Source organism: Hydra vulgaris, chromosome 02 (genome assembly GCF_038396675.1).
Source record: "Hydra vulgaris chromosome 02, alternate assembly HydraT2T_AEP".
In the NCBI taxonomy this organism is placed as follows: domain Eukaryota; kingdom Metazoa; phylum Cnidaria; class Hydrozoa; order Anthoathecata; family Hydridae; genus Hydra; species Hydra vulgaris.
In genome coordinates this window covers 5556227-5579608 of record NC_088921.1, presented here as the reverse complement: position 1 = coordinate 5579608, position 23382 = coordinate 5556227, and the positions used below count along the sequence as shown (strand labels likewise).

The following is a 23382-nucleotide window of genomic DNA, read 5'->3' as shown; positions in this document are numbered from 1 at the left end:
GTCTTACAAGTTTATCCGTTAAATAGAAATGTATAACTTTTGTAAAACTTTTACATTTTATTTTTTACTAAAAGATAAAATGACTTGTTAATTAAAGTATACGATGTTTACAATCAACTTTATATCCTTAGACTATGACTAGACTTTAGACTATGAAAAAAATTTTGTGAAAAATCATTTCATACTTTAAAGCAAGACTAAATACCAATTCCAAAAAAGCAACAAATGTCTAACAATAATACTATGTCTATAAAAGAAATTCGCTTTAAAAAATATTTTACAGTCGGACTAATGAAATTTTCTGATAATATTCGGACGTCAAGTAGCGTGTTATGAGATGACATCGTTTCAATTACGGCAACTTTTGAAGTTCCATTCTGGGCAACATAGGACCATGGTGTTGTAGCAAAATATTTACATACAAGTAACAACTTACGTTATAAGCTCCTAATATCACATAGACTTGAAACCCTTAAAATTTAAAATTTTAAAAAAATTATCATCAAACTCAATATCGTTGAGCTTCTGTAATCGTTTAAAAGCAACGATAAAATTAGATCGCAAAAATTTTTTTCTTTAAAAAAAAGTAATTTTATTCACATACGTGCAGTTTTTAAGTTTAAATACTAGAAGTTTCAAAAAATAAAGAAAATTATTTTCTTTACAAGAAAAAATATTCATGAAAGTAGAATAAGTTCCAGTTTCTAAATAAAGCTAAGTGTTCCAATTAAGGAGCTGTTCCAATTTCGCAACTCTCCCCTACTACTACGGGTACTTACTTACTTTGGGTACGTCCAAAAAATTTTATAAGTAAAGAAATTATCTTGCTTTTTTAACACAAAAAATAAAAATAAAAATTTAAAAACGTTTTTTATCGTTTAGTAAATTGATATTGTCCATTGGTTCTTTTCATTAATCATTATTTATTTATTGTTACTTTAACCGATCGTTAAAAAAGATTTTTTTAATTTTATTTTGGGGTACGTTGACAGATGTACTAGACGTACACTAGATCCGCCCCTTGTATTTAACAATAAATTTTGAGAAAAAAAAATTTTTTTCCTCTCTAAATTTTTTCAAAATTTAAGATTTAGTAATGTTTAGTTAAGGAAAATTCTAAGTTTTGAATAAATAATTAGTAAGTAACTAAATTTATCAGTGAAATCACTTTTTATATCCTGTTAGACAGAAAATTTATTTTAGTTACGTTTAGCATATGCAATTTATTGTTGTTTAATTTAAACAATTAACTCTTTTTAATAACTAGTAATTAATTGCGTCGCATCAGACTAATCGCTATTACGCAAACTATCAAATTTTAACGTTAAGAAAAATGCTCGTAGCTGTTTAATGATTAGCTCGGAAGAACGTCATTAACACGTCATTAAACATTGGTATTTTCAAACCTGAAGATATTATAGACTTTATAAACTTATAGTTTATTAAATCATTGATATCTTATAAACTATGAGTTATACATATTTGTTGTGAGTAAAAAAACAAAAACAATTTTGTATTTTAAATATTATTTTAGTGTTGTCTTGTTAACACATTAATATGACACGCTTCTTGTTAACGTAATATTATGATACTGTTCTTGTTAATGTGTTGTTATGATGCTGTTCTTCTCAGATCATTTTATTAGTTGATTAATAAAATACTAAATATCTCTTTCAGTTGATGACGTTTTCTTTGAATGACTTCCGGTTAATTTAACGACATTTTTACGCTTTTTCTTCTTTTTCTTTTTCATTGCAACCTACTCCATGTTCAAAACGTCACTACTAATTGGCGTTAAATCAAGGTTGTTTGGAGTGTCTGAAATTAAGTAAATTGTTTATTGTAAATAATGTTTTCATAATATAAATATAATATAAAAATGTTTTCGTAGTATATTTATTTCTTAAGTAAGTTTTGTATTTATTTTCTCCCGCGACGTTAAATATAAATTATTTTTCACGGCAATCTATGGTTAAAATTCCTAAAAGTTTAAAATAGCTTTAGTAAAGATATTTCATGCATAAATTGCGAATAAGTTGTCAAGATTTACTACAACTTGTTCGCAAATTTCTAATGTTTTAAGTTCCGCAATATTGCGCAAAACGTTAAGAATAAGTCATATATAACACACCGTTACAAAATTTAGATAAAAATTCAACCCGCTTTTTCCAAAAAAACCCTTTGGAGGAATGAAAGTACACACATTCCTAATTCCGAAAATATAAAAACTGAAATTACGTCCGAGAAAAAAAAATTTGCGATTGAAATTTACTCTATTACCTCATCTTACTGAAATAACAGTGAACAATATTTTTGCATTTTTACAGTATTATTAAAACTAAAAGATGACTTTTAATTTAATTACAGTACCTAATTAGATTGCAAAGAATTGCATCAAATTGATTGTCACAAAATATAGGCAATAATTTTTCAGTATATTAGGAAAGCCAGTTTGCATGTTTTTTTGTGGAAAATTATGTAAAAGAATTCACTTATATTATCTATCTAAAACCATAAGCATATTTGACTCAAATACTAACAGCACAACCCTACAATGTGCTCAAACTAAAATTCTGGGAAGGTGCTACTTCAAATTAAAGTGCTCAAAAACTTAGTTTGGTGAATTTTAAAAAGACTTGCATTTTTAAAAATGCCAAATTCTGGGAGATCACATGAAGACAACATGAAGGTTGTCTGGGTGCGGATTCACAACTCTTTCGTAAAGCTTGGTTTCCAATAGTTGCAGAAATGTTGTGCAACAGTTGTGCGTTTTTGTTGTACAACAATTGTTGCCGAGATTGGTTTGATTCTATTTCCGCAACCTTTGTTTTACAACATAAATTTTGTTGTACAACCGACGTTAAGTTGTGCAACTTACGCAAGAAAATGTTTCCATTATAAAGCATTATTGTTGTACAACAGTTGTACAACATTTCTACAACCATTGGAAACCAAGCTTAAGTCCAAAATGTGCGTATAGTTTGCGTAAGTTTTGCTTAAGTTCAAAGTTACGCTAAGTGGTATTCACAAACCTTGCGTAAACAAAAACTTACGAAATTCCTAAGTTTTTACTTAAGTTATTACTTAAGCTTGGTTTCCAATAGTTGTAGAAATGTTATACAACTGTTGTACAACAATATTGCTTTTTAATGGAAACATTTTCTTGCGTAAGTTGTACAACTTAACGTCGGTTGTACAACAAAGTTTATGTTGTAAAACAAAGGTTGCGGAAATTCAAACCAATCTCGGCAACAATACACGGTTTTTGAAATTCAACTTTTGTTATGCAAAATATACATACTAGAATATACAAAACAAAAAATTTCGAGTAAACAAACAGATTATCGCAGTGAAACACAGGCAAAACATCCAATTAAAATGAGTAACAATGATGGTTTAGTACTCCAAAAACAATCTATTGATGAATTTAAACTATTCAGTGTAATAGCATTAAAGTCTTTTTTATCAGTACGTAAAAAATCAACATCTGGATCGTTTGATACTCTAGTGGCAAGGCAATATATTTTTCATTATTGAATAAAGTCTTTATTCAACATATATAACCTATTATTATTTATATAACATATTATTTTTATATAATATATAAATACATATAATATATATATATCTTTATTAAAGATATATATATTATATATATTTATATATTATTTAAAAATAATATGCTATATAAATTATATATAATGCATAATATATACATATATATATATAGGTACGTGCGTATCTGGCTTTTTACGGCACCGATTTCAAAGTAAAAATTTGTGACCTTTTTTTTCACAGCGTGCTCGAAGTCGGTGTGGTAAAGATGTATTTATTTGTCTTTTTTTTTAGAATTTTATATCAGCTTAGACTTTATTAAAAAAGTAGAATGTTTTATCTTGAATAAATTATGGTTTTTTTTTACGTGTAATAAATTTTTCAGTTTTTTTATTGCTATTTAAAATTTCGTTCCTGTTCTGGCACTGCATTGATATCGAAGGCATGTTGGTACACATTTGAAATTTTCCAGTCAACTGTATAGATCTATTTTCTATGTGCCTGCCAAATTTCACTAAAAAATATTCATGACCAAATACCGTATTTTTCGACCCAGTGGAGGTACCATTTCCACCTCTTTTAGTGTTACTGTTACTGTTACACTTTATAAAACTGTTTCTGCTATTGTTACTGTTGCTTTTTGTTATAAATTCTGTAGTTTTTTTTACAGTTACCAGTGGTTTTCATTCGTTTTTAAAATTTTGTTTCTGTTCCGGAGGTGCGTTAATATTGAAGGCATGTTGGTACATATTTAAAATTTTTAAGGCAACTGTATACATCTATTTTCTATGTGCCTGCCAAATTTCATCAAAAAATATTCATGACCACATGCCCTATTGTTCCGCGCAGTGGAGGTATGTATTTCCACTTCCGTTACATAGTGTTAGGGGGAGGGGCGGTTTTTGACAGTGGAGAATTCAGTATTTTTGATTTTTTTATTCATTATAATGATATATTTTATTAGAACTGTTATACAAACTTTATTTTTAATAGCCTTTTACTACTAAGGGTATTTGGGTTTTCTCTTTTTAAAATTGTTAAATGATGTACACAAAAACTAACAAGTATTAAGGTGGTTATATATTAATTTTTTTTTTGATAACTAACTCTTTTCACCCACCAAAATTAGTGCAAAGGCAAAATTCTGCCAAATAAAATTTAAATTGCTAAAATTAAAATTGTATAACACTATTTTACGATGATTCTGCATAAAATTCATTAAAAACATAAAACAGCATTTTCTCAGCTTTTTCCATACCCATAATTTACCATATAGCCACCTTAAGCTATATATGATATATAAAAATTATACGTATATTTAAAAAAATTTTTATAGATTAATGGCGATTTTTTAAATTATTTAATTATGATTAATAGCCGACCCAATTAAATAGTAGTATTATGATTGTTGAATTTAATTTAGTGCATCATGGGACCTCACAAGAAAACAAATCTTTTTTATGGTAAAGCTAAAACTTATTTAGCTTGTAATTTTCCAATACCAGCTCATTTAAATATTGGCTGTAGAAATGGACATGTACTGCATATATTTGCAACTAACAACGATTCATATAAAGTAACTGTAGAACTAATCGGTAAGTATTTTAACATCAAAATTTGTATAAGTCAGATTCAGCAACTAGTTAGAACATCGAAAGTCTTTGTAAACCATTTTTCACGAAATTCGAAACCATTTGTTGACATCTGCAACATGCTCTTTGCATACCAAATAACAACATCTGCTGTGGCACAAACATCGCAATCGAATGTAACCTCAATTGACTTTCCTACATGTTCTTCATTTTCTTCTCAACAAATCAGTGTTTCATCTGTATCAAATAGTGATCACTTATCTCCTTTATCTCGTCCTACTTTAAAAACCTCTTCTCATGAACCACTATCCAGTTTGAGAGCTGACCAGTTGAGTCCCAGAAAAAAGGTTATGAGAAAGAGATTAACCATTTTGGCAAACGAAATGGCAATTAAGAAGAGAAAGCATAAAGAGGATATTATAACAAATATACTGACGTAAGAAGCACTATTATTGGGAACATAACAAATACAATGAGTGACAGAGTTGCAACAAACCATGCAACAATCGCAAAGTTAAACCTTGTTTGGCAGAAATCATTAAATGAACTAAACTGTCACCTTCACCCCTTAGACACAATGACCAGCTCTTGTAAGTCTTCACTTAAAGCATTAGAGACTTCAAAAGGGAAACTTTTTGGAAGAGACTGCATTGCAGCAAACATTGTTATACAGCTGAACAAACTTCGCTATAAGGATGCAAAAGGTACTCTAACTAATCTAAACCATTCTTTTACTTAAATATATTTAGTTTTCTGAATAAAATTTCGAGTTAAAATAAGATATTATAACTAGTGCATGTTTTTATTTCACATTCTTCTTGCATTTGCCAAAATGAGCTTTTTTATGATATTCATAGATGATCCAAAAGGTTTTGTAACCTTTTTGGACCAACACGAGTTGCCCAGAGGATTGCTACCGCGCTATAGAGGCAACAGACTACATATGCTTTTTCACACATGCGGTATTTTGATCCATCATTATGCCATATTGAAGATATTTCTGTGTTCTGGCTTGGCGTTATGCGGAGGTCTGCGAAATAGTTTATTTCAAGACTTTACATCTGAAACAGGTATCTTTTTTCTTTTTTATACCTGTTCAGTTCATTTGATAAAGTGCTACACAATATTATAGGCTATAGAATTAACTACAAATATAGTTACAAATACAAATTACAAATAGACACTTGCAAGATTAACGGGGAGTAAAGACTATTATAAACAAAGATTATTCTTTGTTACTAATTAACTTTTTCACCTTAGGTATCCGTGAGTTGTGTGTTTTAGCTTTAATTGGAAAGCTACTTTCTGGTCCTTGGATGACAAAATTTTATATTGCACCAGGTACGGGACTTGACTACATATCTGGCATTCAGGTAGTAAAAGATGTTCGGAACACTCTTATTGAGAGCAGCAAGAATCCTTTATCTCTACTTAAACGAAAAACTGATTTCTTTGGTAATGATATTGAAGATGTAGTTTTTGATTCAATAATCAGCTTTTGCCCAGTAACTGATGAAATGAGTAAAGCATTAGCTGACTGCCTTAATGCAGTTATTAGCGTCATTGACAGGCAGTATAAGCGGCAATTTGAAATGAGTTCTAATGATCACCTTAAAGACCAGACTAAGTCAGCTAGGCTTCACAACATTGATTCAGAAGAACTTATGGGTATGTTTAGCGCTGCAAAGCACAAAGTTCCAAATGCCACTCTTTGTTTTCTTTCTTCAAAACTTCGTGCTTGCAAAAATAAAACAACTGCTCTGCTATGCAAAAAGCCAAATGATATTCAAAACAAGTTGATATTATGGGCTATCTCTAATGCCAGAAAAAAGCGGTTTACAAATATGCAATGTCATAATGACCTGAAGTTAGAATTGATAAAACGAATAGCAGATAAAATTCAGAAAAAAGAAAACAAAGAACGCAGAAATGTAGAAAAAATATTAAAAAATTGCATGCCTGATCAGGTAAAAGAAATGTTTCCTGACCTAGAAAATAATGAGGCCTCAGATATTGAAGAAATTCTTATTGGAGCTTCTATTGGAAGAAGTATTTGCCACATGTGGTTCGATAATGCCACTAACACCCAGGATGTATATTACGGCAGAATTGTTGGCATTAAAAAGAAAAAAAGTGATGTATATATAGTTTCTTATTGGAAACCAAAAGAGAATGAAGATGATGATGGTGTTGAGTATGATGTGAGCAAATATCAACTTTCTGCAGACATAATAAGTGGTGATATGGTGATAACATAATAGAAATGTGTAATAAGGTATATGTTATTTTAAATAATAGTATGTCTTATAAACTTGCATTAACAGATATTATTTACAGATAGTAGGTTAATCTTTGTTTTTTATAATAAATTTTACAGTGCCTAATGTATATTATATTCTCTACCCTCCCCTTTTTTTAAGATAATGAAAAGATTTATTATTATTTAATTTCTTTTTATGTATACATATATGTATATACATATATGTATATAGAAATGTAATTTTAGGTAGTCGGTTAGTTACCGATATCCAACAACCAGGGTTGACCTGGTTGCAACGAGCTATGGGAAACCAAAGCTCATTTACTATTTGACATAAGCAAATTGCCTGGCTCATGACAATTAATGTTAATCATAATGATGGCTATACATTGTTTCTACCCAGAAAGACAGACTTTTGCTTGCATGGATTGAGAGATGTAAGTGTTTAGTTACAATAAATCAGTACACTCTAGGCAAATGGCATATGCCATTACCAGATAGTTACACTAACACATAACTTTCTTTTCATTATAACTTATAATCAAATCTATTATATTTCAGGTTAAAAAGTATTGAAGGGTCTACTTCTATCGAATTTTCTGTTTGGTAATGGAAAATGTGTTGTGTATCAGGAGTTAAGTGATTTTGAGTTTTTTTTTAAGTTAGGAAATCATTCTTATCTTCTCTAATTTATAATGGGTTTTTCAGTTGTTGTGCTAAATATCTAATATAATTTCTTTTATTGCAAGGTTTTAACTATGATGGCAGCTTGCTACTGTAGATGTTTATCTTAAAGACCTCAAGATTATATTTATTAATTCAGTAATAACAGTTACATGTTAATTTATTATACATTAGTTAATTGTTCGCCTTAATTTTTTTTTTTAATTTTATATATCTGATATATTTTATCTTATCTATCATTGCAAGGTTACGCAACATGATGAAAACCACACGATTGCTTTGATGGATGTTGATCTTTTTCATATCAAGATTAAACCGGTTCATATTTTTTTAGAGATTGATTATGTTTATTAATGCAATAATAACAGTTATATGTTTATTTATTATCCGCGCCATAAGGCATCCTTATTTATTATCCGCGACATAAAGCATCATAAATAGGTATGGCGATTTTAATTTAGGGGTTTACTTTATTTTAGATATCATTGGATGTGGTTTCCTTTGCGTACTAAAGAATCGATTCTTTCTAGCTATGGATGTCACAGTTTTGTTTGCTTCAAAAACTAGGCTTTCTTCAAAGCCACAATTCTGTTAAAAACATTATTAAGCAAAAAAGAAAATAATTATTATACTCTAAATTTTTTGTTAAAGAAGTATGTTTTTAAAAAAATTATTTTTATTTGTTGCGGTTTCTTGGAATTTATATATAGTTAGATAGATATAAGGACTACTGAAGAGAAAATGAAGGAGAGCCGTGGTGGACGTGTCCTCTTCTCCCCCATTGTTTAGATGGATATATTTTTGTAGGTTTTTAGTTGAACTATATGGTGTTTTATGATTATTTTTTTGTACTCCGGCCCCTACTGAAATATCACGCCATTTCCGATGTTATATATATATATATATATATATATATATATATATATATATATATATATATATATATATATATATATATATATATATATATATATATATATATATATATCTTTCATTGAAAATCATTAGTAACGATAAAAATAAGGCGAAAACGCTAAGGCTTTTAATGTATTTAAAGATCACCTATATGCATTTAAACATACGCTATAGAAATCCTATCCTTGGTGCATATTTAATAAAATAAATATATATACCCTTAACCATAAAAATATATATATATATATATATATATATATATATATATATATATATATATATATATATATATATATATATATATATATATATTGCAAAAAAACGCGATATTTTTTTATGCATATTTTATAAAATTTTGTTATAAATTTTACTATTACGTTTTAATCATTAAAAATATTTTGTTACTTCAAAACTTTTTTAATTACGTTTTTTAATCGTTTTGCACATTTTACTATGCAAAATTAAGCGCAAATTAACAATGATTCTATTACAAAGCTGCCGTTAGCCGAACGCGAGTTTTATACGTAAGTTGCATTTTTCTTAAGCAATGCTTCATAAAAAATAATGTTACTTAAAAGAGCATAACTTTTTTTGTAATGATTCTTTTTTCATAAATTTCTCACCATTTTATTACAAATTTAAAGCTCTTTCGAACCATAAATAAAACTTGAATAAATAAATGGTTTGAAATTTTTACACACGTACCTATATATATATATATATATATATATATATATATATATATATATATATGTATATATATATATATGTATATATATATATATATGTATATATATATGTATATATATATATATGTATATATGTATATATATATGTATATATATATATATGTATATATATATATATATGTATATATATATATATATATATATATATATGTACATATATATGTATATATATATGTATATATATATATATAAACATATATATATATATATATATATATATATATATATATATATATATATATATATATATATATATATATATATATATATATATATATATATATACATATATATATATATATATATATATATATATATATATATATATACATATATATATATACATATATATATATATATATACATATATATATATATATACATATATATATATATATATATATATATATATATATATATATATATATATATATATATATATATATATATATATATATATATATATATATATATATATATATATATATATATATATATATTTAAAGTATATATATTTATAAATATATATATATATATATATACTATATATATATATATATATATATGTATGCATATATATGTATTATATATATATATATATACTATATATATATATATATATACTATATATATATATATATATATACTTGGACCAACAAACTTTTGTTTTGGAGCATCGATAAAGTATTATTTCGTAATTAAACATTTAAAATTGGAAAGAGCTGCACAAATCACTATAATGTCATTAAGATTATCAAGAAGTGATATAGGAAATTCTTGTCCATTTATTCGAAAAGTTTTCATTCTTCTAATTATCTGTTCAATGAGAATTCTGAGTTTAGCAATATTACTCGTTTTTACAACTTCTTCAGGTGTCATTTGAGAAGCTCTTCGTTTTCCAGGTAGGGAAATAAAGGTAATCTTACAAGCAGCACACTCACTAGCAATATTAAAACCTTTATCAGCCATGATTGAAGAATAAGGAGGGAATTTTGTAAGATAGTTATAATCCAATGTTATTGCTTTATCTGATATTCTTCCAGTATATGCTTCCGAAACAAAATTTATGAAAGAGCTGGATGTAACTGATACAAGGAACTTCATTGTATTGTGGTGCTTGTACTCAGACCATGTTGCAGATTGCAGTTTCAAATCTTTTGGTGTTTCAATAAAAATTTCAGAGCAGTCAAATATTCCTAACAGACTTTGATTATTTTTAAAACAATCAGAATGATTCAAGCGAACTTTTTCTTCATCTGGAAAGTAAACAAATGATTTTAAATACTGTGACATGCCTCTAATCCACGATTTAAATATTTTTGAAACAGTGCCAAGAGAAACACTAAATCTATCAACTAGGTCATTGCTTAAGAGTCCGAGACGTAATTTCATAAGAACGAGTAAAAACTCATCTTGTGAACACAGTTTTCTGCATCTTCCAAGTTTTTTTGGTGTGATTTTATGAGTTTTTTTTAGGAGAACATTTCATTTCAGTTTTGTAACTAAATCGACGATGTACAATTGGTTTTATAAGGTCGTGAAGAATGTGAAAAACTTTCAGGGAAGAAATGTTTGTGTAAAAGTTACACTTTTTGTCATTTGTTAATAATTTTTTGTAGACATTCTTTTGAAGATTATTTTTGACTTTGTTTTTAATTATATTTACTTGAATTTGTAATTTTTTGTTTTGAAAAAGAAGATTGTGATTTAATTTTTGTAATTTGTCAATAGTTTTTTTTAAGCTACTTATTAAAAAAGTTGATTCTTGAGCTTGAGTGAACTCATTATGATTAAAAAGTGAATTAATATTATTTTCTTCTTTATCTACTACTACCACTGGTACTGGTTCAATCATAAAGTCAACAGGGTTTTTTGTAGCGAAGTTGACACTAATTAACAAGGAAGTAGAACATAACTGTTTAACAGAAATGGTGTCTTGATTTTGATCAATTATTGTATTAAAGTATGTATTGGAGTTAACATTTGATTTGTATTTTTTAAGTAAAGGCTGTGTGGAGTCGGTATTTATTATACTGTTTCTATTTAGAGGTCGAGAGCTAGGACACAAAAGAGCAACTCTATGTCTAGAATCATATCCAAGGTTCTCAGTGGGATAAGGATTTTTAATAGTAGGCTCTTTAACTTTAAAATGATTAGAACAAACTCGTGCATCTTTCTTTGGGCAGAAAAAATCATTTGTCTTATTGGTGTTTAAGCGGTTAATTAGTTTGATCCAAATTTCACGTTGGGAGGGAGATTTTTTGATAGTTGGAAAAGGAAATAAATGAAAAGGCGATGCACAATTACATCCAATATCCTCTTTTCTACATTTATGTTCAGTGCATATTGCATATTTCCATTTCATAAGTCTATAGCTTCCATTTGAACAATTTTTTACAACGCAATGATATGCCATTTTACCAATAACTACTTATCAAAACTAAAGCAAAAATAATAAATCAAAATAGTTAGTTTATTTAGCAGTTTTTATTTCAAAATAATCATTTCATTTTGCAAAAACATACCAAAATATAAAATCTATTCAAAGAAACAGCTTGATTCCCTTATAAAACGTACGTTTTTTAAGTTTGTTTACTCGAAATTTTTGTGTGTTTGTTAACATGAGTGTGTTTTACAACTTTTGGGAATTTCGAAAACCGTGTACAACAAAAACGCATAATTGTTGCACAACATTTCTACAACTATTGGAAACCAAGCTTTACGCAAAAAGTCTAAAAAACGGTATTCACAACATTTTCCTAAAAAGTGCTCATCAAACTTTACGCAAGAAAAGATACGTCTGCTATTTTCTGACTTGAGTTTGGCGTAACTTTGACTCATTTAAAAATATTTAAAAATGGCGTTTTTATTATTATAAAAGATTTCAGATTTTGTTTGTTATTGCCAATAAAATATAATTTTATCTTAATTTTATACTGCTATACGTTAAGTTATTTATTTAAATAATACAACTATAGTTTTTTTTTTAACAACAACAACAATAGCAGTATATTTACCAAAATTTTAGATGTACTACTTAAACTTATTTTATAAAACTTGTTTTTACCTTAAATTTAAGGTTAAAAAAATATACACACAATCTATATAATGAATGGTTCACTCTCTCATAGCCTAGCTAAAACAAGGAGAGCGATCATAGTACGGATATATACTATATAGCTTTGTAGTATATCAATAACTTATTAAATAAGTTAACTTAATAACCAGTTATTGTCACACATCAAAACTATACGATGTATCCATGCTATATAAACTTATGGTTGTATCTATACTATACTATATTATACAAAAATATATACAATAATATTATTGAAGTATATACTTTAACTTGCATAACTAGCATAAAGAGAGAGAGAGTCTCTCTCTCACTTTATAAACTTTAAAAAAAAAATTTTCTCCCTCTCTGTGTGAGAGAGAATATATTTGTGCTAATATAGATACAATATTCGCAAAAATATGTAATCAATTCATTAGTTTTTCAAATATCTATTTTTTTATTTATAAATGAGAACAAGACTATTTCAAAATACAATAATGCAAAAATTATCTCTGAGTAATTGGCTATTGAAGTAAAAAAGTAAAATAATAATCTGTTTTTAATTATTTCAATTATCAGGAAATATCATTAATATCTATGGATAACTTAAATTATTAAAATAAAGAGCATTGTTTTTTAAAGCCTAATTTTTTGGTAAATAATATTGTTATTTGCAAATAATAAACATAATCTGTAATTGTTTAAATTTTTTGGGTAGATCCTTTTTTTTTGTATATCTAAATGAAATCTCATTGTTGTAGTTTGTTATTGCAAAGAGCAGAAATTCCATAAAAAGTTCCTTGATCCACCAGTTAGTCCAAATGGAGTGATAGTGCTTTTCACAATTCAGTAGAATTATTATCTGTTGCTGTTAAAAATTCCATTACAACTCTTGAGATGACAGCATATTGTTCACACTGGTTGTAGCTATTAGATTGTACTGTATTTGGTGTCTCGAAAACCTACTACAATACTTGTTGTTGTGATTTAATCAATACTTGCTCTGTCAAAGAGTCAAACTTTTTTATACTGCATGTACCTGAATCACAGAACTAACTTTACGCTATCCATCAAATATAAAAATCATGTTTTTATTTGTGCAAATATGGTACCATAAATTCTCAATCTGAAATATCACTGCAAAAAAAATTACAAAAAACAAGTGGGTTTTAATTCAAACTCAACTTTTATTAATTAATATAATTGAAACATTTTCCATAACATATTATGAAAAATACAATGTATTTTTCATAGTATGTTATGGAAAAGTTGTTGAACTTTTGCTTATGTTTTCAAAATGTTCCTTATATTTCTGACTATAGAAATTTTGTTTATAAGTAGTTTCAGATATACTAGAATGCAATTAAATGTATTTCTTGAATTTATTGAAGCAATTTCTTTATTTGAAATAAAATATTTTATGGCAAATAAAGGTGTTTTTGATTCAAGTCAATTATATGATAAAACTAGACCTTTCCATTCTTATTTCTTATACCTTCTTATAGGGTATGAGAAGTAAGAATGAAAACAAGAAGTAAAAAAAAAACACTTTAGTTTAGCACTTCGATTATTTTATGAACGTGAAATTTCATGCTAAACTAAAGTATTTTGTTTTAACTTCCTGAAGCAATGCAAGACAAGTTGCATGATCTGATCAGGGGTGAACCCATACCTTTTTTCGTACTATAGGACCGCTGTGGGCGCCAAAAAAATGCCTCAAAATATTAATTTCAGGTTGTTTTTCTTTTTCTTTTTATATTAAAAATAGAAAAAAAAGTTCTTTCAAAAGCTAGTTTTCTGTATATTTTAGTTTATTTATGTAATGTTTACAAATAAGGTTCGCTGCAGGTTTAGAGTTAGGGTTAAATAAAACTAATGAGCATTCACTGATGGCATCATACAGGAAGCCGAATAATTATCTTATATAAGCTCAGGATAATACAATTTATATTACACGTTTGGATTTGAATAAATATGCCCGAATTATTGCTTAATGAGTGCTTGTAATGTTTATATTTAAAATCATAGATGTGTTGCACTTTGTCAATAATCGATATCTCATTTAAAAAACCAACCGACTCCTATTTGTTCCAATTTTAATCCAATTATTAATTATTTTGATTATTTTGCTAATAGATACTAAAAATAGATTGAAAGATTGTTTATGCTATATATGCTATTACTTTTAAAAATAATTTCACGTATATGCTATATGGGGCTATTCAAATAATACGAAACACTTTTTTGCTAGACTCCCTTCTTTGTATATGTAACATTTTAAACAATCTCTCCCCGCCCTATTTGTGACGTGACATTATTTTTAAACAAATATATTTTTGAGTTTGTACTTTTATGCTAAAGGTTTACTATTCTGCTGTGATTAAAATTTAAATTTTAAAAATTTTATCATGTCACACTGTGGCTAACCACCCCCTCTCCCATGTGATATTTGGTGACACTTTCAAACACCTCCACCTTATATAAGAGTATCACGTATTATTTGAATAGCCCCAATACGGTTTTGCTACATTTTTATATATAGCAACAACAACAAAAAAATAATTGTAAGTAAATTTAAGTCCTGACTTTAAAAAAGAAACATTCGCTGTTTGGTCACATTGCCCTGTGTGTCTTAATAAAAAAAGAATTAGTAATACTAACTACTTCCTTTATACAAATAGTTATAAAATATTTGCCTTAAATTTTGGGTAAGTTTTTGCGTAAGTTTTTGCCTAAGTTTTTGTCTAAGTTTTGCGTAACTCATGCGCAACCTTAACTTTACGCAAATGCTGCGAAAAAGTTGTGAATACCAAATAGTTTCGCAAAAAATATTTTGCGTAAGTTTTTCGTAACTTTTGCTCAGCTACGCAAGAGTTACGCAAAAGTTGTGAATCCGCACCCTGCTTCTTGTGCTTTCAAAAGTGTGATAGACAAGTGACAACATTCATCAATGAAAAACTTCAATCAACTTGATAACTTGATTATCATTTCTACTTGATAAACCAATTGGTTTCTCTGATACTCAAGTCCCAAAGGGAATATGCGAGAATTGCAGAGTGAAACTGAGTAAAAAGGATTCTGGCCAGCTTGTCCTCTTGCCACCTATCTTCAACTACAAGAGCATTCAAGTCAGACCAGAGACACGAGAACAAAACTGTGACTGTCTTATTTGCAAAGTTTAAGGTCTAAAATTGAAAGAAAAGCATCCAATCAGTACTGATCCGATACCATCAGCAGCAGCAAAAGTTTACAGAAGATGCTTAGAGTGTCTTGCGCTTGTAGGCAAAGGCCTTGCTCATGAGTGCAATCAGGCAACATTTAATAAAATATCCAAACCCTTGCGACAAAAGACCAAACATTGGCAAAATAGATTACATCTTCAGTGATTTTTTCAAAAGATACATCTCCACATGGAACAATCAGAGTTGCACAACATTGTGGAAGATCTATCCCCATCACAAAAGGTAAGCTGTTAATATCATTTTAATTTTATACGATATAAAATTTACTATAAAAAAAATAGAACCCCACATCATTTAAAATTTATTGTCAAATTGGTTTAGTGAAATTTAGATCTTATTAAGCTTTGTTACACTATTCAACTAATTGTTCTGTATTTTAGGATCTTCCAGTGCCAAAAAACATTTTGACAATGCTCCAATCATGACAGTGAAAGACCTTGTCACTGTTCAGGTGAATACTAGTTTGTCAAACTCTGGTGTTGAAAAACTTGTATTAACAATTAATCAAGTTAGCAGAACAAAAGTTATTGAAAGCAATTTTCATGCAAAGTTTGATGCCTTGAGAAGACATTTATCAGATTATTTCACACAAGCTGACATTGATGTGTCAACTGAAAAAGCTTCAAACACCAAAAAGTCAAAAACTGTTGTTCATTGCAATGACCTAAAAAAGCTTTTGAATGAAGTTCAAAAGTCTTGACAATCATTCTCTGACAACATTGTCAAGTGTGGAATAGATGGTTTAGGTGGATTCCTGAAAGTCAGTCTGGGAATAATTGACACAAGTGATATCAGTTACTCTCCCCCAAGCAAGTGATTGCTCACTGCACCAAATGCCAAAGATAGTGAAGTTAAGAAATAGAAACATATGAAAATATCAAGTAATTACTTTCATTGATTCAAGCTCTACAAACTTCTTCATTTCTTGTGACTTAAAGGTTGCAAACATTGTCTGTGGTTTACAAGCACACTCCAGCACTCACCCCTGCACATGGTGTACTGCTGATTGTCAACATCTTTAATTTCCTGGGCAGCTTAGGACTTTTGGCTCTATCAAAAAGAGCTTTAGAGGTTTTAAATCTGCAGGATTGGACTACACTTGATGCTTGGGGTTGCCAATCACTTGTTTAAGGCCTTAAGAGACATTTGACCCAAAGCTAATGATTGGACTCCTTAACATTCAACCACAACCCCTTCATGGATGTCAATTTGCAGGCAATGAATGCCACAAGCTTTTGAAGAATGTTGATCTCTTTCAAAAACTGGCAGAAACTGCATTTCAAGCTATTGGTATCATTGATGCCCTTCGAAAATTTGGAGCAGTTGTGACTGCATGCTTCGGACAAGAGCTTGATCCACACTATGCAGTAAAAGTTGATGCATTTCAAACCTCATATCTGGCTTTCTCAAATGTTTCAGTTACGCCCAAGGTACATGCAGTCTTCTTTAACATCAAAAAAATCATTGAAATGAAGCACACTGCACTTGGACCTTGCAGTGAGCAGTCAACAGAAGCTCTTCACCACTCATTTGCTAAACACTAGAAAAGATACAAAAGAGACGCAAGTAATCCTAACTATGGTAGCAAATTGAAGACGTGCATTTTGGACTACAATGGCAAACACATGTAAAACCAACGAAGACCAGAATTCATTTACTTCAATATGTTTTCAGAATAAGTTATTAGTCAAATCAGAAGATTTAGCATTACTTCTTTATTTTTATTGAGTTTTTCAAGTTAAATGTGCTGTAAAAATGCAAAATAAAATGTGTGTTGTCATTTATGTGTCATGTGCTTATAGAATAAAATTTAAATTGCCTTTTTTTTCTTGGTCGTAATTCGTTGATTTTGGAATCAGGAATGTGTGTACTTTCGTCCCTCCAAAGGGTTTTTTCGGGTAAAGCGGGTTGAACTTTTTTCTAAATTTTGTAACGGTGAACATGTTTGTTTGTTCGTTTCGAATCTCATATTAAATCGTTTTAGCATTTGATTTAATGTAAGATTCGAAACGAAAAAACAAACATGGTAATTTTTGGAAAATCTTTCACCAAAGATTTTCTATTCCTATACCAGGGGCGTTTACAGGAAATTTTTTGGGTAAGTCCAAAAAACTATGCCCCCTCCCAGACAGTTAAGTGACATTCAACTAAACTTCCCACAGGTCAAACTCTCTTAATAAAGCCTTTGCTTGACAATAATAAAAAAACCTAATGAAGCCTTTGGTTAAATAAAAGGCACTTAAAGATATGATGTGGTCTTTCCAACTAGCATAACAAAACACTGAATTTCTGCAATTGTTTTTAGAAGAAACTAAAGATTAGAATGAAGAAATTAAAACACAGCTGCTTTAAAGTACTTTAAATTTGTAACATTAAACATTGTGTTAAACTCAGTACTCAGATGGTCTGGCAAAGAAACAGTGATAAACAATTTACAATAACTTAAAATGCAATTTTTAAGCTTCAAAGCATACTTGGAGATGTTGGTTAACAATATTTCTAAGTATAGACACAAAGTCTTTGAACTTGAACAAGATTCAAACTATAAAAAATATAATTATAACTAGGTACACGTAAATCCGACCTTAACGGAACCGTTTTCTTTGTCCAAATTTTGTGTTACACTTTTTTCTGTATTTTTAAGAGCGGTATGGTATGAAGATATTTCTCAGTGCTATTTTTTTAGAAATTTGTATCAACATAGATTTTTATTTGAGTACTTGAAGAGTTTAACTTTAATTCAGCTCGGAAATATTTTTTATAAAATTTCGTTTATAATGAATTGATTGTTGTTTAAAACTTATTTGGAAGTCTCAGCATTCCTTCAATACATACCTGATGTTGTGTTAGGAAAAACTTAAAATTTGGTCACGGTTTCTTCAACAAATCCATACATAAAAATTTTGTACAGAAAACCACAGGAATAAAAAACTTTAGTAAAGTATCCATGCCACGATTTTACATTTCATAACATCCAAAGAAAAATCAGTAACAACTTTTATTAAAACACTAAATAAACAAGTTTTTCCTTCATGTGGTTCATCATAGTTCCTATTATGATTCTCATGATTCTCATACAGGATAAACAATATCGCTACATAAAAATGTACACTTATCAAGTTTAAAATCTGGCTATAGACATTCTAATTTCTTGCCACAAATGTTTGATTATCAAAGAAAACCAAGGAACTAATACTGGTTTTTTTCGACGCAATTATAAACAGCTTCTTCTTGTAATAACTCTGACTTCCTTTCTTGTATCCAAAAGATACCATGATATCAAAAATTCTACACAATTTTATATTTGATCGCCTAACTTTAAAGGAAATGTTTTTCTTTAACGGACTAATTTTTTCTTTGAAATGCTATATAACTAATGAATTATGCAACATTTTGAACTAATCAACGGCCATATTTTATGTTTAATAAAATTTAATAAATTTAATAAAACATAATTAAGTAGGAATTTTATTTTTCTTATTAAAAACTCTTTTTCTTCTAATTTATAATTTAAAATGTTATAAAAACGATATGCAGTCTAGTGTAATAAAACTGGGAATATCCATTGATATATTTTGATGTTTACTTTGATATATACTTGTTGTTACGCGTTGATATATACGCGTTGTTACTTATTTTACCTCCTGATGACAGTTAAACAATAAAACTTGACTAAAATTTTACTCAGGGTGTATGTTGAAAGGGTAGTCCAAGACTCCGGGAAATAAAAGCTCTTAATGTCTATGAGTTAAACGTGTTACAAAACTTGTTATTCATGTTTAAATATCAAAATGACATGTTTCCAAAATCCTTTAATAATCGATTTCTAAAATTAATAATCGATTTCTAAAATTAATCATAAATACTTAACGAGGTGCTCTATCCATATTTTAAAGTCAACTCTTAAAACATCTAATTACTCAATTTCATATAGAGGGCCTCGTCTGTGGAACATAGTTAATAATGAAAATATGAAAAGTATAACTTCAATAAATTGTTTTACATGTATAGTTAAACAGTAATTACTTGAATTAACAGACGCAAACATATTTTTGTATTTTTAAATGAAAAAGAAAAATATTGTAATATTTTTTACTGCATGTATTTATTTAATTTTTGCAATTTGTCGTATTCTTGTTGTAATTATGTTCTAACTTTTTTTATATAACGAGTATTTGTAAATTTATATAATGAGAACTTTGTAAAATATATTTTACGCTTACTATAGGGGGCTTGGTGACAAGACTTCTGTCTTCTACTTGCTCCTGTCGTTATTAATTTTTTTTTAATTTAAATTTTATTGATAAAAATTGTAAAACAAGATCATTGTAAAAATGTTTATTTGTTTTAAACTAACGAAAGAAAAAATTTAAAACATAAAGTTCTATATAACGAAATAAAATAATGTCATTTCAAGTTTCTAATTAAGTTATTTAACATAAAAGTTAGTTTAACCTCCATCAAAATATTGTAATTATTATTATTTAATAATCGGAAAATTATGAAACCGAAATACTATTAGGTTTTCCGCTTTTTAATTTTCTTCCAACCGTCTCACATAATTAACCGTGCAAATAATTTGTTTAGTTTTTGCCGTAGTTTGGTTTTAATAGCTGTATATAGTAAAACTTTTTTCAACAATATAATGAAGTTGAAAAACTTTTATTTGATTTTTTTGGGTACGTCCAACGACGTAGCACACATTCCTTAGACACGCCCCTGTTAACCATTCTATGTTTAAATTATGAAATGAGTTTAAATTCTAGTGATGAAATATAAATTTTACAAGTGACTTCCACTACTATTAAATATCGTGTTTGTTCGTAAATATTTTCATTTATCAGTTTAAACAAAATTTTAAACTTGTCAAACAACTTACTAGCAAATCTTCCAGATTCTTTTAGGGGGTTATACTGCATCTGTTTTGAGTTACTATTATAAATTGTTTCCGCGTTTTGTCTTGCTCCTCTATTTGACATTAAACTCAGTTCTTAAAAAAAGTACTAATTATAAAGCTGTTCGCGTTAAAGCAATCTAGCAGGCAACCAGCGTCAAGTCAAGGTTGTGCCGTTGTTTTGATGTTAGACGTTGTTTTGACGACATAACGTCGTCGATTTAACGCGGGTACTCACTAGCAACTCAGTGGAAATATTTACAAAAATATTTAACGTTCTAAAATATTAAGTTTTATAGAGGAATACATGAATAAAAGACACGTGTTATAAATATTCCATAACTATTAGCTCGGTGTTATAAATATTCACAAGCTATACTTGATTGAGTGATAATCAATTTTATTTTTATATTCATATAAAGTATTTAAATAAAATTAAAAAATTACCAGGTTCGATAGCTTTTGGTGCAACGGGTTTTAAAAAATGTTTTTGTTCTTGTAATGTCAGTCTATAGGCTAATAAAGAAGCGTGCTCTTTTTGTTCCTGTTCAATCAGTTCTTCACTTTCGCGCTGTAATGCATTTTCTCTTTCATGCTTATGATAATTTTGCCACTCACGTCCTAAATAATTGTTTAAGTGATTATGAATTTGCTGATGACTCCTTTGAATCCCCAAATAATTTTTATTTTCAACACTTGGGTTTGCAAACTGATCTGATTGGGATATAACTATTTCTAAGAAAGTTTTCAGTCACATCGCTGAGTCCTCCATTTACTGTTTTGGGATTTAAAATATTTGACATAAACCTCTCTTCGTTATTTTTAAACAAAGTAGGTCTATATCCTTTGTTTGCCATTTTGTAGCTCTCCGCTTCTTTGTCCAGAAGATGAAGAATATACTTTGGTTTTTTGGGTATCTCTTTATCCACTTCTCCTAAATAAAACATTAAATATTATTATTGTAGTCAAAATACAGTTTTAAAAATATATTTGAGTACAAGCGACAACAACTGCCAGGTTACCTTGTACTCCATAAAACGCAATGTTTCCATTTTTATCCCAAAAGCTATCTTCATTGCTATTTTGCAATTCTGTTCTTATTTTAAAAGGTTTAACATCATTTTGTTGCTCTGATTCCATCAAGTTTGGTTTAAAGTTGTTTGGGATGTTATCTACAACGTCGTTGTTACCGTCACTGTCGCCTTTAAAATTAGAAAATTTTCCTTTATAATAATTTAAAGGAATGTAGCAATTAATCAATAAATATTAATATAAACAATAAACAAACGCAAATAAATTTTAATAAACTCATTTTAAAATGTGATACTAGTATATAAATTAAAAAAGAATGTTAAATATAGTGAGGCAAAAAATTTTGAACGAGGCTAAATCAATTTATTTGTCTAACGCATGACATTTTTAATTTTATCTTACGACAAACATCTTATTAATGGATATTAAGTCACAATGCTAATTGTTAACTTACTTCAAACTTTTTTGAAAAAAATGTGTATTCCTTTATTCGAGATAATCCGGATTTTTCTAAAATATTGTAAGTTTTATTAGTTTATTTAAAAATTTATATGTTTGCATAAATCTACAGTAAAAACGCTACGCAGCGAATTCAGCTGGGCAAAAAACGTAAAAAGGTATCAAGCTAGTAATCAGAGAGTTTTTTATATGTTTTCACCCAGCACCTGATTATAATATTTTAATATACAAGCAATCATGATAACCATAGTTTTAAAGTAACATTTCTTTTGAAGTCAGTAAAATAAAACTTAACATGAAAAAAAGTAATAAAAATGTTTCATTGTTTTTGTAAATTTTACCGAACTAATGCGGGATAAACACTTATCTTTCTTAAACATATTTTTTTATTGTTCCGTGAATTTACTGTTTATTTATATAGTTCGGTATAATCCAAAGTAGTGTGAAGCGTTTAAAAGGTGGCAAAAAAAAGCTGAAAGAACTAGCTATAATCAATAATGGATTTTGTTAGAGAATTAAAAAGTGAACAGGTAAATTTGTAGTGACTATGAATTGTAAATAAAAAATATAAAGTTAACTAATTAGGATTAATCACTTCAGCATTTAAGTGAAGCAAATAGGAATAGTTTAATAAAATCAAAGGTTGCGACTAACATATAGAATATTATCTTTACAACGAAATACTGTGTACTATGACAAAAACAGCAAAGAAAATAAGTTTTCAGAGTTTTTCTTTTGAATCTTGAACAGTTTTTTACACTTGTTTGTTCTATCTTTTGATAAGGGTTGGTTTAAATTAGAAATGGTGCTAGTATCTCTAAACTGATTGTAATTTCAGTTTTAAATAACATACTTTAAATTTAACAGTCTGTGCACGGACAGTTAAATTTAAAGTATATACACAGCAAAAAGCTTGGAAATCAACATCAACGTTTTTTGATT

At 28.2% G+C, this 23382-nt stretch overlaps 3 protein-coding genes across 4 annotated transcripts; 1 reads left to right on the top strand and 2 right to left on the bottom strand.

Annotated features, from left to right (window-relative positions):
* Positions 1–1519: 1519 nt before the first annotated feature.
* Positions 1520–22190, bottom strand: LOC136076349 (uncharacterized). Its single transcript, XM_065789808.1, has 4 exons — positions 21972–22190; positions 21397–21883; positions 20935–21045; positions 1520–1818 (listed from the first exon to the last, which is right to left on the bottom strand). The coding sequence occupies exons 1-2, from the start codon at positions 22087–22089 to the stop codon at positions 21639–21641; spliced, it is 363 nt and encodes a 120-aa protein (XP_065645880.1). The 5' UTR covers positions 22090–22190; the 3' UTR covers positions 1520–1818; positions 20935–21045; positions 21397–21638.
* Positions 6009–8742, top strand: LOC136076664 (uncharacterized). Of its 2 annotated transcripts, XM_065789991.1 has the most exons (6): positions 6009–6217; positions 6408–7422; positions 7654–7844; positions 7969–8229; positions 8338–8409; positions 8571–8742. In XM_065789991.1, the coding sequence occupies exons 1-2, from the start codon at positions 6091–6093 to the stop codon at positions 7403–7405; spliced, it is 1125 nt and encodes a 374-aa protein (XP_065646063.1). In that variant the 5' UTR covers positions 6009–6090; the 3' UTR covers positions 7406–7422; positions 7654–7844; positions 7969–8229; positions 8338–8409; positions 8571–8742. The 2 variants fall into 2 exon arrangements, with proteins under 2 accessions (XP_065646063.1, XP_065646064.1); XM_065789992.1 differs by lacking the exon at positions 7654–7844.
* On the bottom strand, positions 10443–11147 carry LOC136075754 (uncharacterized). The gene has a single exon (XM_065789190.1). It carries the CDS (start codon positions 11145–11147, stop codon positions 10443–10445), a length of 705 nt encoding a protein of 234 aa, XP_065645262.1.
* Positions 22191–23382: the final 1192 nt, after the last annotated feature.